The following is a 20,716-nucleotide window of genomic DNA, read 5'->3' as shown; positions in this document are numbered from 1 at the left end:
TTACACTGTTAATTACTGAACTACTTCTCTATAAAAGAAAAAATATATCCAGTTTCAATTAAAGCCGTTCAAATTTTAAAATAATAGTTTCATGCGAGTTCCATGTTTCCCATTATGTCTTCATTTAATTTGATTGCTTCTTGTGCCACTTCAAAAGGAAGAGTAATTGCTGCCAAATAGGAAATATTAAAATTAAATTTGTTCTGCTTTTACTATGTCCATTGTCATCTTTTACTGATTTAACAGGAAGGCAGTAAAAAGACTGCAGCATGTGCAATGAAGAGGCAGTAGTGTTCAATCAGACAAGTCCCATATTGAGTATCAGATACCACAGACCAGCACTGAAATCACTGTGTCTAGACTCTCTGGCACCTGCCTTCACTTATTTACCAGTGACCAGAGGCCAACCCCCACAGCTCTGTGTTCACATACACCTCTGTCCAACCCCCTCCCCAAGCCCAGCTCCAACATCTTTGAATGATTATGCCAGAACTGCATGCCTCAGGAATCTCTCCTGAGCGGCTACTCCCAACTCTGCCGTTTGAAGTGATGCTCTGGTTTCTGAACTTCAGCAGATAATGGCGGACAGGAGCAAAGGGGGCTGTCAAGAGAGGACGTTTACCAGCATTAAGCTGAAAAGAAGCTTAGAGATCAAAGAGGGCCCAAACAGGACAACCGTGGTGGAAAACATGTGGGCAGCTTTGGAGAACCTTGCACACCGCTCTGTGGTAAAATATTAAATATCACCATGACATCACTGCCTAACCATGCCCTTTGATTGGCCAGGTTATTACCAATAAAGGCTTTTATAAGCATCTGGATGGCATTTGCACCTATTTAAACAAAACACGCATTGCTGAGGTCTAAACAAGAATGAACTGTTAATACTCACTTTTAACTGTTACTAGAGTAGCACCCACTAACTCCTGCAATGCACAAGGATGTTTAGCCGGGACAGCACGCGCGAGCCCTGGGCAAGCACTTCACGCAGCCAGAATCGCCACAGGGGCTGCTTTCTCCAAGCACTTCCTACTACTGCTGAACCTTAATTAGTATTTGTTGATGAACACCTTTCCTCAAAAAGAGACAAACCCACACAAGGGCGTATACCACTACTAAAGGGAGATTTTGGTTTCTTGGGTAGAATTAGATAGCAGTGAGTCCATTTAAAACAGTAATTTTCTTTTCCTGATGTCTTATCCACTTCCTAATGCTTTCTGCTACCTGTCTTCCTTGATAACCATCCTAATTTTGAACTTTCAATAGTAAAATTTAAGCTCTGGTTGCTCAGTTTCTTTTTGAACAGTGTGCAGATGTGACCTGTGAAGCATCAATACCCATAGTTATACTTTCCAACTTTGTTGTTTACTTCACTAAAGCCCAGTGAAGGCAGTAGAATTGTTTGTTGCTCCACCAGTCTTTGGACACAGCTCTGTTAAGCACTGAGGGTCCAGAGTCATACCAAGATTACCTGAAAGCACATCACAAGCAAGTCCTAAGACACTGGTGCAGGAATTTGAGTTTGGCTGGTAACTGCTAGAACAAAGCAGGTCCTTTGTATCACACAAATGCCTTAAAAGGTAATTGCTTCTTGTGGTAGAAAAGACAGCAGGATGTTTACAAGACCATTTTGTAATATGTATTAGTTATTCCCACCAGTTCTCTCCTTTCTATTATCCAGAATCATCTTGTACATGGAAAAACTTCACTAATTTTGCCATAATATAACGACCAGAAACATTCTGATCACTTCCATGACAACTTTCCATTCTGGGAGTATCTGATGTTAAAAACCCATTTGGCAGGAAAGAAGATACCATGGTGCAATTCTGAAAAAGCTACCAAAGAGCCTTTACACTTAGGCAACACAGACTTTCTCAACTCCAGCCTCACCAAGGCTGAGGAAAAAGGCCAATATTAGAGGACTTGGTATTTCAGAAAAACAAAAAAAAACCAGACTAACAAGAAACAACAAAACTCATGCACACAAAAAACCAAAAATACCCACAAAACCCCAAACCCCATGATACTGTGTCTGCTTGAGTCAATGGGTTAAGTAAGAAAATGCAGGCTGAAATATCAGTGAAGATCCTTCCACACTCATCAAATCTTCCTTGCTGTACATGGCTGCAGTTGGAAAAGGAATTGTCATGTAGGAATGTAACCCTGCTTGGCTGGTTTCCAGCTCATATCCTGCAATACTGGAGACACTGAAATTTTGATACCCAATGGGATCAGGCAAGAATGCCTTCTAAAACTGTAGAGGAAATACTTTCCACTACGCTCCCTAGAGAGCTGCTCTGCACAAGCTTTAATCTCTCTCAAGCGTTCCTGATCTTCTGTAGGAATCCTCCGGGTCACCTGTAATTTCAGCAGTTCACTGGTGCAGCTCAAGTGTCAGCAGCAGTGACAGAGATCGGTCACCTCTGCTCTTGCTGGGGACCGTGAAAGCCCAAAGAACAGTGCCTGCCTGAGGAGGAGGTGCCTCAGTGCCAAGCAGCACAGTGGCTGTTCCCTTTGTCACCTGCGGGTGTCAGTGCGAGCTCTGCCATGAGCGAGGGAGGGAAAATGGATTTTATCAGCTCATCACGTACCTGAGGGATACAGTCTGTATATGCAAACATCGATTTAAAGCAATCGTCCATACTGATGTGATACAGAATGCAGATCGCTACTTTTTTGTTATTTTCGTTTCCTAAAAGGAGAAAAAAAATGTATTATTAGGAGAACTTTTAGCTGTTGTTAAATACTCAAAAGAGGAAAATGAAAAGCAGAACAATCCTAGCTAATAGAGGGAAAAATTAAATCAGAAATGACACGTTAATGAAAGGGTCTTGGCCTGGCCTAACCAAATGAACCACGTATTAATGCAAAGAGGGTACCAGGGATACGGTAAATATTCCTTCCTCTTCCCAGCACCTCAAAACACTTCCTTAACCCCACTTTGCAAGGTATTTATTTAGTGAAATGAATGCTTAATAATGACTGGCCATCCAGAGAAAGGCTTAATCAATTTCCAGCTAGAAAATTAAGATTTAGCTGTGAATATTCTTATTTAAATAACAATCTTGTCTAAAAGTGAAATAATAAAGAATACACCAGTGCCAGAGAGAAAAATAAGAACTGCCACTAAAAGGTATTGTAGAAGGATTACACTGCCTTTCAAGCAAATACTGGTTGTTTTACTCTTCTAAATAATAATATTATCCCATTGGTGCCTTTTGTGTTTCATACAGATCAAAACCACATCACTGCATTTTCACAGAGATATTTACCAAAGAGAAAGACTCTCAATGAAATTTGGAGCAGTTAATGTGAGTGGGGTGTGAAGTATTTAACTGAAAGGTTCTATAAAATCATCTTACATACACATATACAAATGTTTAAGAACACAGATGAATTTGCTTCTGACTCACTGCTGAAACCCACTGAGCATTCTCAAGCTCTCTAGCCATGCACGAGCAGGATATTGGCTATATATGGGATAAACCCTGCATCTGAATGTGTACATTAGTTAAACTAGGATGTAATAAGGTCACCAACTCCAGATTCATTCACAGCTCTTACACAACTCATCAGCAATACCCTACCTCCCACTTGTATTTAAGGTAAGTCAGAAAATATCTGTGTAATAATCTGCCAAAGCACAAAGACCTCAAACAGCAACAAACACAGCGAAATTTTCTTTCTGCACACATCACCGGGAGCTGGAATTTCCTTTGAGCAGCAAGGATATGATACCTTTATCCTGAGAAAGAGCCCTGTTCAAAACTGAATTATCCAAAGAGACCCATGACAGTCCTCTGGCAGCTGCCATGCAAGTGAATGAAGTACTCTTAGCCACACTAAACCTAAAATCAGAGCTGACCTTTCAAATCTTTCTAGAGTCCTAGCTGCTTGAAACATAACTGGTATCATAATCTTCCATACATTTAATATGGGAGGAATGATAATGCCCAAATGTGAAAGCTACTCTGATAATTATGAAAATAAAAGCACAGAAGGTACCAGCAAACAAAATAAAGTGTGTTCTCTTTAGTGCTTCTCCTGTGACTGGTCACCTTATCTACCTATTCACCCACAGAAACATTGGGAAAACAATTTCATGGAAGAAAATTCCCACACATACAGGTAAAGGTTTCTCCTGCACAAATTTAGAAGTATACAGAAGAAATTATTCCTCCAAATTTCATGGGTCTAAGGAAAAAAAAATCTGTTTACACTGCTCTTAACACTCCATGCTTGTATTTAGGGCTTAAAAACAAGACTGAATTTACAACTACACCTAGCTGGATAATGCAGGAAACTGTGTGTGAAGGCAAGCCAGCATAAAAGAGAGAAAAACTCCCCAAAACACCAACAAGAAAAACTGGAATGAAATTTGACCAGACCTTCAGCACATATGAACTGCCAGACCATTAACAAGAATGATGCTAAATGTTACTGTTTAACCTCTGTCCTTTGTGGATTTTTTCTTCCTCCTTATTTTTGCAAGTTTCATTTGTGCTAATATAAAGCATCAGTGAAGGCACATTTACATTTGGTAAGCTCAGCAGCTTCCTGGTACTTGACAATATTAGTGGCTTATTTTCAATCATAATAGGCTGATATAACAGTAAAGGCCTTCTGTTTTCTTTCTTAGAAAATCCTGAAGAGTTTCTTCTAACCCTTATTTTTTCAAAGGTCACAAGAGCTGGCCACAATAACCTTTCTGATGCCTGAACACCTCCTTGGGTGTCAGTGCTAGATGACAGCACTACCTCAATTTCAAAACTACCAAAAATAATCAAAAATACCCAGCTACTCAACCTAAAGTGTGAAGAATATGTGAAATCCAAATAAACTTATTTTATCTGAAAAAACTCCTAATGAGTTCCTTTCTACTGACCAGCACGTAAATCATGCTCCGAAAGTGCATTCCATAAAGTAGATTTCATGACACACAAAAGGCAAAGACAGCTACAGTTTCCAAGAGAAGAACTGAATTTAAATTCCTCCTTGCTGTGCAGTTACCTGACCAATTTTCCCTGAACTGCCCTGTCCTATTGTCAGTAGGGGGAACAGAGACCATTGCACAGCCTCAGCAAGGAAGTACTTTTCAACTGTGAGTAAAACCAGTGAATTCTACTAACTTGATGATAAAAGTAAACTACAGAACAAAACCTGAAGGTAAACAGTCTGCCACTAACCCATCTTGTTTAACGGTGCACGTGTTTTAATTTTAATTTCATTTTCATTTCCTAATAAGGAAGAGATTTCAGGCTGCTGTCTGTAAGTTTCACTCTTCTTTTTCCCTATGGATGCACTTTGATGAAAGAAAAGCAGAATCTTGTGATTTTGTCAGCTCTCACACACAACAGCGACAACTCCTGATCCAAAGAGTAAAACACTACAGGAAAATCAAGAGGAGGTGGCTGTTCCTAAGCACATGATCTAACACAACTGTTCATCTCATGCCCACTTGGGAAGCACACAGCCTGCTGGGAAACTGATTGGAGACCAGGTAGGAGTTGGTTAAAGATTAGGAAGAGGACAGACACAGCAGCTAAAGCATTTTAAACTCAAAGCATCACCTGCAGGCTGAAGGTTGCACAAAAGGAGAAGTGACAGATTCTAAAAAAACCTACCAATGCTCATCCTTTTACATTGGTATTTCACTTCCAAAAATATCAGCTGGCAGCTGCTGACTATTACTTGAATATCTCAGTACCAAGCTTCCTTTTTCTAATTATTTTCTACTCATCTGAATGCTAATTAATTAACCCTGACTCAAGTATTACGTAAAGACTTGGCTGTAAAAATTTCAAACCCTGCCCAGCACCTGGCTGGAAAACAACTTTCCAAAGCACCCAAGTGATACCTTTTCTGCTATTTTTGACCACTGCTGAAGGCCACATGTGAAAAAGCAGACATTGCAAGGAAGGCTTCCTTATGACTGGGTAGAGTAAGGATCAATTATTGCCCTAACTAGAAAAAGCAAGAGAAAAAAAACCCCAAAAAACAGAACTCTGCCAAATGTGTTCAACAAATCACCAAAGTTTTGGTGGGGTGCCAGAAAATTGTGGCCTACAAATGCTGGTAAGTTTTGAGCATCAAGCTTTTTATGACTGAAGGTGGAATAGCCAAATGGCCTAAAGCAGTAAGGGCAGCCCTGGAAAATAATGGTCTAGTCATTAGGATTCTTCTGGTATTTATAATAAAACATGAATCATAATGAAATCATTGGATATTAAATGTGGGGGTCACAAGCACTTTGATAGGATTTCCACAAGAATCTACCATTAATTAACCAAATTATTATTTAAAAGTGTAACTGAATTAGTCTTAGTTCTTATACAGCCATTCCTGAGAAATTGGTCATTCCCAGCTGAGTGCAGTTAATGCCTTAACAAACCAGTCATTAACTGCAGTTACTGATTTTGTGGGAATTATTGTGTTATAAAATACACTCAACAGCTTATAGAAACAATACTTAAGATTTTTTTTTTTTTTTGCAGCTGTAGTTCAGCTGGAGCAGATGGGATGGAAAAATATCAGGTCCCTGGGGCTGTTTTCACAACTAGTTTTCTGCAAATTAGAGAGAGAAATAAATACATGATGGGTTCTGAGTTCAAAATGGCTTCAGATTTTTAGCCTTTGAACATTAATAAGAAGCCAAGTGCCAGTTCTGGGGACCAATGCCTGAATTCCACATTTAGTTCTTACTATGGTTAAAGGTCTAAATAGTATTAGTAGCAGAAGCTAAAGAAAACAAATATGATTTCTTGATCACAAGATCAAGTCCTGCATTTTGGTTGACTTTGTGAGCTTAAAATAAAAAATCCTCCATTAGCTCCATGACAAAAAGAGAAACCCTAAAGCTGTAAAAGTGAATTGCCAGTCTCAGCAGCAGCATTCAGCTTTCAAATGCTTAAGTAAAAAGGAGAATATAAATTATGGACTAAATTATTCAAATATAACAATATCAGTAAATCCAGCAGCCATCACTTCTAATGGAATAATCAATGTCTCCACATTAGATATTAATTATGCTCTATCCCACCCATGTGCAAAACATTAACAACACTAAATCAAAACCAGAGCACAAATGAAGACAATTACCTGTTAAAAAAACAAAGTGAATCCTTATTTCAGTTTCAAATTCTAACACCCTAACGTGATCTGCTTCATAATTGGGCAAGTAAGGAATCTAGATTATTAGGAATGCCACAAACTGAGTATCAGATCTATGTGCTGTTTCACCCTAATGTCAGAAAAAGGATTAATCAAGAGTTGATTTAAATGTATCATAATTCTAAGTGATTTCAGGAAAAAAATTGATAGAAAGGTATCTCCACTTACCTCTATCCCATATCATTCCTCAAAACCATCTCTGAAACAGTTGGACTGAGTTACTCCATGTGTGCTTTAGACACATATTGGTTTGATTTACATATGTAAATATAAATCATATTGGCTATATCAGTTTATTTTATCAAGAGAAACTGAATGAATTTTCAAATCTGCTTAGACTCAAGGAGACTAGACATTGTAAATAAAACATTATTATAGTAATTACATACTAATAACTCCTCTTGTGCCACCTTTATGTTATTTAAAACTGGCTTCATACCATAAGCCTAATTTAAAATCTCAGTGTTGCCATGGTTGGGTTTGGTGTTTAGTTTTTTGGGGTTTTTTTCCCCTACACCCAAAGAAGTCAGAACATGCCACAACTGAAACCTAGTTACAATTCTTTTCCTAGGACACAAAGAAAGAACTTTAGTAATGAATCCTAAAGGACTAAAAACAGACTAATTTGAGTTATTTAATGTTGCAGCACAAGAAAAAACGAAGTTGAATGTCTGGAACCTCAGACTCCCATTTCTTTGCCTGGAACTCTAGGCAAGACAGACTGAGAAACATTCAGTAACCACCTCAGTCTAGCATTGCCACTCCAAAAGACTGGTAGTTAACATACTGCTGTAATTAGGTGTGTCCTTTTTTGAAGCAAAACATACCCAGTTTTTGTCCTTAGGACGGGCTTTAACCAACCATACTTGAACCCCTGACTTCACACAGAAACTGGAAGCTGGTTAGTTGCAATATCCTATACCTCACAAAGCAGAAAGAAATAAACTAAAAATTCAGATTAGAGAGAAATCAAGAGGCAATAGGATTATCACTGAAAGAAGAAGGTAAAGCTGCTTCTCTTTTCTCCACTGAAGTATTACATTTTGGGTAAGAAAGAAGAAAGAAAGAAGGCAAGAGATAGAAAAAAAGAGTTAACAAATGTTGTTATTACCAGAAACTAGAACTCAAACAGGTTTTAATCTGATTCAAACTAAGGAAACACACACTTCCAAAGTAAGTGGAAAAAATTCTAAGCAAAGATCTTCACCACACTACATAGATTAAATGGAAATGTACAGGACATGCATAATCTTTGCCATATCTGCACTGTGATTCCATTAAAGTACATCAACTGGTCTGATTAAAATTACTAGAAAATATTGAGACTTTTTGGATCTAAACACACCTTTCTAATCTAGTTTGGCATTCAGTGGGAAAGGAAATAGGTGGAGGTTTTCTGTGCTCCTCTGAATGGATGATGCAGCTGGATTCCAACACGCTCCTGCTTGGAGGAGGAACAAACCCAATGCAGGACAGGTTCTCTTGCCTTGAGAAAGGGATGATTCACCACTGCGAAATGGAAACTGGTTTTACCCATCTTGAAGATGCTGAAATACAGAGCTGAGGTTCAATTCTACTAAGCCCAAAAAGTGGACTTAAATACTGGTCGAGCTTTTGGGTCTTCCAGAGAGCAAGAATTGAACTCCACATTCTTCAAGCACCCATTTAAAACAATTTGAGGAGGATATTATCAACTGACAAAGCATTTCTCACCTCGGCAACTGCAGACAGGGGGAATCTACAGTTGGTCTCCTTAACTGCAACAATCATTTGAGAAACTCTTAAGTAAGGAACAAATTTGTGAGTTAAGATGCTTCCACATGTCTTGAAGGAAAGCAAGAGTGTAACCTTCTCCCTTACATCTGAACTTGTAAAATCCTTGACAGCTCTAGGACTACTCCAGTAGCAGAATTGTTCCTCATGGTGTCTCGAGGCCACTCCTCCGCCTGCAGTCTTCACAACAGCTCTGGGAAAGGAGCTCCTCTTCCACCCTGACCCTCCTTACGATGATGTTACCACAAATCAGGAAGATTAGCAGAAGTGCCCCACCCCTTCTTTATGAAAATTTTTCTAAGAAACCAGAAGTAGTGACTTGTGTTCTGTCATGCTTCAGGCATCCATGTTAAGCTCTGTAAAGCTTTTAGATGTCAACAGTTCAGCAGAAGATTAGATTTACTTTTTACTGTTAAATATTAATTTGCTCTTGCAATAAGCTAAGAAACCATTAAAAGCACTGAATTAATCAGTCACATCTTGTAGCTCCACAATAGAAATACTGGTTCAGGGGATCCTCTCCATTTGTGAGTTAAATGCATTTCCAACAACTCAGCTCCCTCATCTTTAGAATGCTGTGCCATCTGTCCTTGCTGCTGCCATGAGCATTTTTATTTTTAGCCAACATACATGAAATTAGTTTCTTATGTTCCACTAAAGTTATCCTCTTTACTAAAAAAGCCAGTAACACAGGTAATTCACACATGCACTTGTGACTAGCACACCACAGCAAGAAGCTTTCACTCACCTGATAGTGATGAGTCTCTACATTCAGTTCTGTATTTCTCAAAATGAGAAGTCATTTATTCTTTAAAGCTTGCTGTCTATATCCACATTCAAAGTATCTAAACTTAGGTTCTGAGTTCTAACACATTGTGCACCCACCTCTCCTTAATACCATTGAGACCTGCTTAGGTCTATCTACAATTCTAAGAAGGATTTGGAAAATTAATGTTAAGAGATTATTTTGGTTTGTGGGGTTTTTTGTGTCGGGGCTCATTTTTTTTTGTTGTTGAGGGTTTGTTTTGGGTTTTTTTAAGCTTTGGCCATACTCACCACAAATGATAAAAAAACTACCATTAAAATAAATCCACTAATAATTGCTGTTTTCCAACAGACTGGTCCCTGTAGTTGAACTGTTACTTAATGTGCTTCAGCCAGCCTGTACTATAAAGGAATGGAGACACCCCAGGCAATATTCACACAAGTAGTATTGGAACCAGCTGCTGCAGAGCCACCTTAGGAAAAAAAGGTTTCTCAATTTAATTGGGAAAACAGGAGGAAGCATAAATTTTACTGCCATTAATAACTTCAAGCAATCCCGATATGACTTTACTTCACCCTGATGGATGGACATGTGCTTTTTGTTAGGGTCTTTGCCACATCTGACCCTTATTGTTTGCTCACTTGATCAGGTAAGAAAATGTATGCTTCTTTATAGGATAAACGAGGCCTATTAAAGTCAGAAAAAAAATTGCAGTAGCCTATAAGAAGCTCCGTTTTTCAACAGATGTGTGAAGCTCCATAATAAGTTCATTACAAAAAGGCCAAGTGAACTCATAAAGAGAGCACATCTACTTTAAGCCTTCTTAAAAGAAACTTTCATAAAAGGAATAGAGCATTAAAAACCCACAGCACTCCGTTAATTAGAGAGCAAAATACTACTTGGCTTTTTAAACAGCAGTCACCTTATAATCCAGCTTGGCTGCATACCATATCAAGCCTTGATTGTTAAGAAGCCAAACATACAACTATTTGGCAATTCTCTTATTGCTCATTAAACCCAACCTGTAAAGAATGGAAAAATATCAGAGGAATTTCACACAGAAATCTTGAATCATAGAATCTCCCAGGAAAGATTCCATCAATGAATCTAGTGAAAACAGGCTCTTCACTGAGGACTAAATATAATTGTCAGTGCTACTCTCTGCTCTGGGTTCTCCAGCTTAAATGAACAAGACTGAGAAGCCTGACTTACTTTGGAGTTTCCACAGCCCGTGAATTTTTATCTAAAATTAGGTGGCTACTGCTTCTCATTGTGCTTATATGAAATCTTAGAACACCAAGAAATTAAGAATATCATGCCAGGATGCTCACATTAATAAGGCAGAGAGGCTGGGCACAATCTATGACTGGCAAAACTATACCGTTGTTACCTGGGGCTGACCACACTGTATTTCAGAGTGCTGTATAACAAACACTCATCTGCCTGGCTGAAACACAAATCCACAAAGCCAAAGTGCTTTCAGCCACTGTAACCTGTGCTGGAAAACACAACCCAGGATGTTCCTCACCAATCTTTGAGATTGACCACCTTGGCACTTTCACAGCTGTATGCACAACCCTTCTGCACTCCACGTTCCCTTTGGGCCTGATTTGCAACCAATCCTGTTTTGTGACCCACCCACTTTTCAGCTCACCAGTATCTGTGCTCAATCTTCAATTTTTAAAAGCAGATAGTAACTGCAAGCAACAGAAGAGATACTTAAGTGTGGCTTCCAAGCATAATGGGGTTTTATTCTTTCAGCATGGCTTGCACTGGGGAGTGAATGAAAAGAAAAACAGTATGTATTGAGTACACCTAAGAACTGTCCAGCAGCTCCAGAGATGAACACATACCTAATCAAAAAGATTATTTGTTCCCCACACAGAGTCAAACCTACTCCTTTTACTCTAATCAGCAACACAGTTCCTTCCCACTGTAACAGCTTTTGCAACATACCCTGTGATTTGCATCCTTGGAGAGGGACACCTCACTGATGGGAGGGACCAGAAATGCCAGCACTGCCCAACATGCAGGGATGCTGCCAGGAGCTGCTCCTGAACAGGGCTCCACCATGAGCTTTTCAGGCTGCCTTAACCCCCACAGCAGCACTCAGCTGGCTCTGCGGTACAAACTGCCTGCTGTTCTCATGGCAAATGGGGAACTATTTGTCTCACTTCACAAAGGCTAAGAAACAACTCAGAGAGAGCATAAAATAGCATCCTTATTAGAATACTATGCATCACAAGCTGTGCCTATATTTAAGAGAGCTGTAGTAAAAATTTTGTATTCAATTTGACCTCTTAACTGAAAAACAGAATGGATTTGGTCCAAACAAAAAGTAAAGGGGTTTTATTTTTCCTTGAATGTTTTCTTCTGTTTGCTGCCAGGGCATTTACTTTAGAAGCCAATTACACATCCAGGGGAAGAATTATGAAAAAGGGTAACATTTCCCTTATGTCCAAAGGTGGAAGAGCATTTCCAGGAATCAAGAAAACAGATTTGTATCTGTTTTTAAGTTCAACTCTGTGTTTCCCCCTTTCCAAACTCTACCATATTTGGAGCAAGTCACTCCTGTGCTCCACTTCCCTTAATTCTGCCATGCACAGCACGATGAGAGCACAGAATAGTGTAGCAGGCTGCTTTGGTCTCTCTTTCAAAGGGGATGACTGGAAGACACTAAACCTGTGTTTTCCACATTTCAGGCAAACATCTAGTTTAAACCACTTGGTGAATTCACATGAATTATCACCTTAGGCAACTGAAGTCACACTTCACATATATTGGCACAGAAAGGAAAGATTGCTCTAAAGATAATTTTTAAGTATTAAAACAAAGCCACAGTATAAAAAACATTCTCTGCAGGGCCCTGCTGATTCAATATTTAAAAGGTCTTCTTAAAGGATGGAAGTCACACAAAGAAACAAAATCTCTTTTCGTAGCTCCTCAACCACCCTATGTATGGAAAAAGCTGAGTACAGCAGACTGTATCTTACAGGCCTCCACAGCTCTGCTCCAGCGTCAGATCTCAAGTCTGAAGCCAAACTTCCCTCAGCTGCATACAGCTTTTTGAGAGTCACGAAAATCAGCTGTGGTTGATTAATTTGGGTGCCTGCAGGGAGCAAAAGGAGCTTTGTCATATGCAATACTTGAGATTTGTGAAGAGAAGCAAGGAGTGCTGACTGGCACAGCTACATGGGGAAGCAGGCATTGGCACTATTAAAAAGGAGAGCCCAATTAAAATGGAAACCAAGACTTATGCAGAATTTCTCATGTCCATGCTTTCAACAGCAGCCTCAAGACTCTGGAGTGTGATGGAAAGAAAGAAGATAGTCCTTCTCCATTACATCCATGGCATACTTATTCCTTTCCTGAGAGCTCAATTGGAGCCACTTCATCCTCACTGCTTCAGCCTCTATGTCCATTTAGAGCCTTCCTGCTCCCAAGCAATTAAGTATCCCTTGGGAAAATAGTACATCTTCCAGAACTGCAGACTGCATTCACCTCCATGCTCAGCCCTAAACCACTGTCAAACAAATCCTTTAATTCTTTGCAATCTCAGCTCTCCCCTTAAACACCTATTACACTTTATTTGAGCCCATCTCAAACCCAGTGCTAAAGACTCACAGGCCCAGCATGCATAAATGCTAAATTTCAGGAGGTTGAGTCAGCACACTTGACCTCTGGCATTAAGAGTTGTACAAGGACTTGTCAACAGCTGTTGTGCTGTGTTAGCACTTGGAGATGACCTGCAAATGTAAAAGGAAGGGTTCTGGCTTGAACAATGTGTGTTTAATACCCAAATAACCTGTATAAATGGGGCATCTGGCACATGGCTGTTTTACTATTCAGATTGCAGACCTCTCTCAGACAGGATATGGCAAGTGATATATTTGAGAATTGTTTGAATCATCATACCAACAGAAGTCTCACAAAGCACAGCGATGGCTTAAAGAAGCAAGTAATAGACAATATTTCTACCTAGATTTTTAGGAAGTCAAAAGTAAGTATCAAGCAATTCTACAGGGAGAAGCAAGAACAAACAGCACATGCCTCTATGAAAAATTAAAATTTAAAAACCAGAAAGAATGGTTGAATACATCCTAGATGAGAAAAGAAACACACTGAATATTTCTGGAAGTACCAGCAGTACTTGCAGTAATTATCCTAACAGCCACTTGAGGAACAAACTCCAATTTTAGCAACCAGTTCTTCTGAGCTGAACAGCCTTCACACAGGCCTAGTTACAACTCTAAGAGAATGGCATTTGAAAAGCAATTCTCCTCTCCACGTTACAGACATCAGAAAGGAGATATTTAACTGGTGAGTTTAGTCTGACTCTAATATTTAATGGAGAATTTCTAGGAGCAGTGATTTGTATCGTGCCATTGTCTGGGCTGACAAACCCGCAGAAGCTCCCCTCAGACCACAGTGTTACCTGCAGTATGAACAAAAGGGACAAGTTCCTGCTCCAAAAAGCTTGCTACCCAATCTGAACCAAACTAACTAGCAAGAGGAAAGATCTCCTCATCAGATTCCATTTCTCAGTTCACTTTACTACCAAGTAACATTGTCTTGAGGATAACAAGATAAAGAAGAGGGCTTTCAAAAGCCAATTTTCATTGTCCTAGCTCAGACCAGTGCAAACATGGTTGTGGGACAGAAAGCATAGAAGGACGTGAGGCATTTCAGGCTGTACCAGGAGCTGTTATACAATAATCACCAACAGGATTAAGGCTTCCAAAGCACTCCAAGTTTTCATGGTGTTCACTAAACAGTAATAAGGCTGCGTTGAGCTTGAAGTATAATGTTGAGGACACAAACAACCCTAAGAGATTTCACAGCTAGAGGAGAAAGCTGAGACTCACCACTGCATTGCCCTTGCTCCAGCCAGGATCTGGATCCACCCTCTGCACTGCATTTAGCACATCCCAAAGCCAACAGATTTCAGAAGACTTTAGCAATGTCTTGCAGCAGTGATTCACACAGACAAGATCCTCTATTCCGACTCAGTCTTTAGAGCCAAAAGCTGCTAAACCTTTAGTGTATCTACCAGAGCAGCCTCTAAGTACTATCAGCCAAGGAACACACAAAAAGCAGTAGAAGTCCCTCCTCAGAACTCCAGCATACAGCAGTGATCAAACAGAACAATCCCCTGCTCTTCCCAAAGACCTTATTGTTTCTATGGCTTTCCCCTAGAGATAACAAAAAATTCCACTTGTAACTGATGTACTTATATGATCTTAACACAAGACTACCAAGCTAAAAAGTCTAGAAATCAGTACTGCCTAGATTGAAAACTAACAAAATCGGGAGATTTCTGATTTGTCTGGACAAGTTACAAGAGCAAGCAGGTATACCAAGTTTCACTAAAAATAAATAAATATTTATATATTTAGTTTGTAACTACATCAGCTAGGCTCTGTGAAGTTGATGGCTTTTTTTCCTAGGTGCTCCCTCAGAATTACAAACATCATTCATGTGTCAGCTCACATGGCTTTCAGGTACCCACTGAAGTAATTTTTAAAGACTGGAAGATTTATTCTACAGTTTAAAAGATCCTAGAAGTAAATCTACTGGAAACCTGTGTGTGACAAGATGATGTGAATGCTGAGAAGCTGGGAGTAGTGAGTAAGTAGCAAAGACAAAAGTGACACAGCAACTTTCAGGTACATCATACCACGATGCAAACAACTCCACTGAAGTGTCTGTGTTAGACCAAAAGAAGACATACCCAGGAGTGCAGTGAGTTTGGGAAGCAAACCAACATGGACCATTTTACTTCTCAGGCCTGTGTCAAAGGAGAGATTCAGTAAGAGTCGAAGAGTGATATTCAGCAGGTCTTCATGTTCACATGGTACCATTTTCACAAGTTTTTCAACAATATCCATTTCAACCTGTATTTCAAGGAAAAAACCAAAACCATAATCCATCCAAACTTACTCTGGCTTCAATATCTAATTTGTAGCCATAGCAGTGGCTCTTAATGCAGTTTCATCTGAAGTAGTTTCATTTATGCCTTTGTGGTTGAAGTCTTCTAGATTGGCTTACAGGGAAACATTTATTAAAAAAGGTTTTGAACCAACAAGTTCATGTGTCTTGGAAACATTCCTCACAATTGGAATACTGCAGGAATGTGGTCAAGACATCACCTGCAAAACTAGAGTAGGGTGAGCAAACTCATTTAAACTTTAACACATGCAATCCTGCAGCAACTGCCAGTAGAGTCAAAGATAGACCCAACAAAGAAAGACAGAAAATTGGCATCCAAAAAGAATTTGAGACCTTTCATTATGAATTTCAAATGAACCCCTAGCCAGAAGTGTGCATGTGCTCTCAGAAGAGGCATGCCATCCTACATGTCAATTCAACAAAAGCATGAAAGTCATATTGAAACATGTATCATTTTCAAATTAAAAAGTGGAATCCAGAAACTGAGAAGTGGTATCAGTTCCTGAGATCATGTTCACTTTACCAGCCAGAAAACACATCTGAACTGGCAAGACTTCAGAAAGTTTTTATCATATTTTAAGCAACATTTCTGTGCTTTTATTTGACACAATCTTTTAAATGCATTCATCTCTTTGTTTCCCAGATCCTTCTTTGGCCAGAAGGAGGCACATAAAATTACTTGGCATTCTTCAGACTTCTTTCTCCATGTCCATTACTAGTCTGGTTATAAATAGACACTGAATGAATACTAAGAAAAGAAACTACAGCTCTCCCCACACAGCACAGTGCAATAATCAAACTACTGCCTAGACAGCTTTGATCAGAAACAATCAGATAGCAAGAACTCCTACCTCACTGCTTTGAATTTCATATGGCCCTAGAACAGCCAAGGAAACAATGTGCTATAGATACATATGGATTATTCAGTTGTACTTAGAATCAGGGGCTGCACAACTAATCTTGGTTCATTTTGCCTTTGACAGTTTTGTATTACTGCCCAATGCAAATATCAGAACAACATTTCCTTCAATGGTAGCTTTTCTTAATAACACCATGGAGAAAAAAACATCATCTTTATTATCAGTAAGGAATGCTCAAACAGCTGACGTGAAGCACACCAACATTTTCAAAACCATCAGAACACTCTGAGATAAAATTGATTCAACAGCTTTGCTTCACTTGTCTTTCACAAAATCAGATGGAATGGGAAAAGTGTGCCAGCAAATCAGTGGGCTGGAGAGCTAATTCTTATTTTGCTAACAAGTCCCGTATATAAATAAGGGACATACTTCTTGTCTGCAGTGTTCAGTGCACATGCATGCAAAGATCCAGTTAACTCACTACTGCTTTTACACAGACCTTTTCATCTCACAATCTCTGTACACCATTGATCTCAGATTACCTCTTAAACAGAGAAAATGCATAATTTTCATCCAATAAATTATAATAGAGGCACAAAGGTAAGTCAAGCAGCTATTAAACTATCAGCCAAGGAGGTACTTGGCTAGAGTTTGAAGTCACAAAACAAATTATGCTACAATTTCAGAAGTGTAAGACTTCACAAAGGAAAAAAAGCTAATGATGAATAACTGCCTCCAATTCTTAAGAGCTACTGGCTGTAGAAAGGAACCAGACTGACAGAGGAAATAAGTAAACTAGTCCAGCAAACTCTAGAAGAATAAATATCTCTCTTCCCAAGTGAATACATGGCAGAAACAATATGTTGTCACAAGAGTACAGTCTGGGGGCAGAGTCATGGGCATCACCACAAGTGGGGGTATGACAAGACTTTGAGGTGCTGAATTCAAAATCTGGAATTTTGTGGATCATATTTTGCATCATTTTCTTTATCTGGGATGACATTTCCTCAAAACTGTTTGCAGTATGTTATGACTGGATGCTGTGCTTTTCTTCCACTCATTTTACTTGTAACAAAATAGGATAATCAGCGTCAGAGATACTCAGTGTGAAAACAGAGATGTTTCCTTCTTCCCTCCTACTACACAAAATTTTCAGAACCCCAACCTTTCCAGCATTGCAGTAGAGTGCTAAGAGCCTCACCATATCATTTTTGTTCTCCATGAAAATGCTGAGTTTCTTCAGGAAGGTTACAACGAGGATAAGCAGCTCAAAATTATCCCGGTCCAGTGCTTTCACCAACATGTGGACAATGTTCTTGTTCCTCATCTTCAGCTCAATGCGAGTATCCTCAGCAAGGTTTAGGAGCAGATAAATTGCAACTAACAAAGATCAACACAAATCACACCAACAGATCATATCCAACCACTAAACAAGTCTCTATTTACACTTTAGGTGCTGAAGACAAGATTTTCAGAAGCATAATGATCCCTTTGCAATGCAGTTTGAAGGAAATTGCCAGTGAATTTTTTTTTTTTTTTGCCTCTTTAAAAAACATTAATAGGATTAATTCTAATTATAGCTCTGAAAAAAAAATGATAACTAGAAGATTTTTATGTTGTGTGGTTTGTATTTTTTTTAATTTCAATTCCAACAGAAACCAGTAAAAAGCCCCTCTCGGGAAAGGTTTGCCACTCAGATAATTTCAATCTAACACAAAGTGTATTTTAGTACAAAAACTTAGAACGAAATCTACTCAAAGAGTCAGATACAAGCTAAGTTAGGCAAATTCAAAAAAACCCAAATACACAATTCCTCCCAAACCAATATCATGAGCAAAGAAGAGTGGATTACTTTTCCTCTTCTTCTGAGAATGGGCTTTTAAAATTATTAATAGTGTCAAACAATCTGATTAAGTACTTGTCTTCTCCCTGTTCTTTGGCAACACTCTTCTATACTCATCTACACATTCAGGACGTTTAAGACATCCTGTTTATAACAAGAATCAAACAGGATCCCTCAGTCACATTTACTGACAACAAAATAATTTTCTATTTGGATTTGGTACCTCTAAGCAGCTGTTCCTGCTTGACAACCAGCCCTTTGTATTTCTTGTAAGTTTTCTCATAGTCCTTTTTTAGGGTTTGATTTTCAGGATCTTCATCAAGTGAATTAGAGAAGTTAAGGAGTTCAGAGAGAAGTGATACAGGCTAGATAACAATTGTCCTCAAAAGTGTTCCTCAATCACCAGTGAAAAGCAAGAGATCTGTGGAATAGCCAGTGTCAAGACTTCCTCAGCACCAGCCTGCTACACCTGCAATCCAGGCTATGACTGTTCTCTCCTTCTAGGCTGGGATATTTTACACCACAATATATACAGCACAGATGTTGTAAGACATACTGCCGATAAAACGTAACTTTTATTTTTCTTGTGTTACTTTAGTAGCTTCAGCTTAACCTCTTCCACATCCCAAAATCTTCACTCTTGGTCTTTCTCATATCTGCAATTATATTTTGCACTTTCTGCTTTTACAGAAGGTGCTGGGTACTCATCTTGTGTAACCCAACAACACTCATCAAGACAAGTCAGAAGCCATTAGGCTATGCCAGAACATCAAAAGGATATCAGCTTTCTTCTTTTTAGCAAGCTCTTCCTGCCAAAGCTCATGTCTCTTCAGTTCATGGTCTATGATATTCATACACAGAGCTCCAATTTTGTAATGTGTGATTATCCCATGAAATTGAGAGAAACTACATTGAAGAAACAATACTTGTGAGGAATAAATGCCAACAACTCCGTATCTACTTCGACATCTATGGCAGCAATACTGCACCACATGAAATATTAAAAAAGGTATTTGCAGTGTGCCACATTAAAGCACTTTTCTATTGGAAAATTATTTCAAAACAAGAACAATACCTGAAAACACGAATATTTTCTCAACTTGTAGAAAGATAAGAAATAATCTGTTGTTCCACATCAAAATAAAAACACATTCCAATTTTCATGCATAAAGGAAAAGGTTCTCCCTTCAGCCCTGCCTTCCATACTGCAAACACTTCAGAGCACTCTCTCCTAACCAGAAATTGAATAGAGACCTAAAATCAAGGTAAATGCAATTTCTGCTTGAATTATTTCTAGGCAGGGTATGTAGAAACACTGGCATAGCTAAATAAGAGCAAGTGCTCATTATAGTTTTGAACATTGTTTCTTCCCTGTAGGTGTGCAGATGGAAATTAGAGCTGGAAGTTCAGCCACCTTTCATTTCCAACACAAAGCTATGAGTCAAAATCTTTACTAGCTACTTCCCAGCTCTCTTACAAACTGCCTCATCAGGAGAGCTCTTTTTGTTACAAGTGATAAAACTGAGGCACAAGCAAGTTTTTGCCTGTTTTTCTTGTTTCAGTGAAGTTTTGTAGCACAGAGCAGAAAACAAATGAAAAGCCACTAAGCACTAAACCACCAAATTCTTTATGTTCCTAAATCCAGGGACTCTGCACTCACCTTGAAAAGCAGAAGAAAATGTAAATTATATTGGTAGCCAGCTCAATGCTTTGTTTCCAGTCTTCCCTCAGGACTCTAGCCAATGCACCCAGGGCAGTTTCTGAAGTGAACAAGGTTTAGAGAAACATCAGTATTTTGTGTCCCTCCTTTTTAGTTTGTGAGCCTCAGCATTTGAATACACCTTATTCTACATGTATTAGTTTTCTAGTGAAACACTTTCGCAGGTATCTCACTTTAAAAGGCAACACTGCTCATGAGTTCTGTTTGGAGACAGTACCAGAGAGCATCCCAGGTGGTCACCCTGTCACAAACCCTAAGAGGCAACAAGATGGAAGGGAAGTGCACCAAAGACCAAATTAATCTTAAAACTACCACTAACCTTCAGATCTTGTGGCCTCTGCCAGCTCTGTATTCCATACTACATTGTGTCCCCTGCCTAAAACACTACCATTTTCACTTTCAAATCACCTTTAAATTCTGCCTGGACAGACAGTATGTCTCATCCACCTTTCCATTTATTTTCCCCCCTGAATCTACTTCATATTATTTAATAATTTGGTTTCTCCTTGTCTTGTTTAATTTCACTTTCCCAGTCACGTTCCCCTAGCTAATGTCTCTTCAGTACACCATGTTCCTTCATCAAAAAAGCAGCAACTGGGAACATGAGACACTAAATATTTTCAAAACTCATA

At 39.0% G+C, this 20,716-nt stretch overlaps 1 protein-coding gene across 4 annotated transcripts in view; it reads right to left on the bottom strand.

Moving 5' to 3' along the window:
- The window catches only part of KIFAP3 (kinesin associated protein 3), a 67,103-nt gene that overhangs the window by 38,079 nt on the left and 8,308 nt on the right, over window positions 1–20,716 (bottom strand). For all 4 annotated transcript variants that reach the window (XM_030279682.4, XM_030279680.4, XM_030279681.4 and 1 more), the window contains 6 exons: window positions 20,025–20,124; window positions 19,146–19,270; window positions 18,588–18,686; window positions 17,723–17,901; window positions 15,444–15,606; window positions 2,595–2,695 (listed from right to left, as the gene is read on the bottom strand). In XM_030279682.4, the coding sequence (XP_030135542.1) occupies window positions 2,595–2,695; window positions 15,444–15,606; window positions 17,723–17,901; window positions 18,588–18,686; window positions 19,146–19,270; window positions 20,025–20,124 (767 nt within the window). The remainder of the gene's footprint in view (window positions 1–2,594; window positions 2,696–15,443; window positions 15,607–17,722; window positions 17,902–18,587; window positions 18,687–19,145; window positions 19,271–20,024; window positions 20,125–20,716) is intronic.

Source organism: Taeniopygia guttata, chromosome 8, assembly GCF_048771995.1.
Source record: "Taeniopygia guttata chromosome 8, bTaeGut7.mat, whole genome shotgun sequence".
Lineage (NCBI taxonomy): Eukaryota > Metazoa > Chordata > Aves > Passeriformes > Estrildidae > Taeniopygia > Taeniopygia guttata.
The sequence above is the reverse complement of the archived record's forward strand: the minus strand, read 5'-3'. Positions and strand labels throughout refer to the sequence as shown.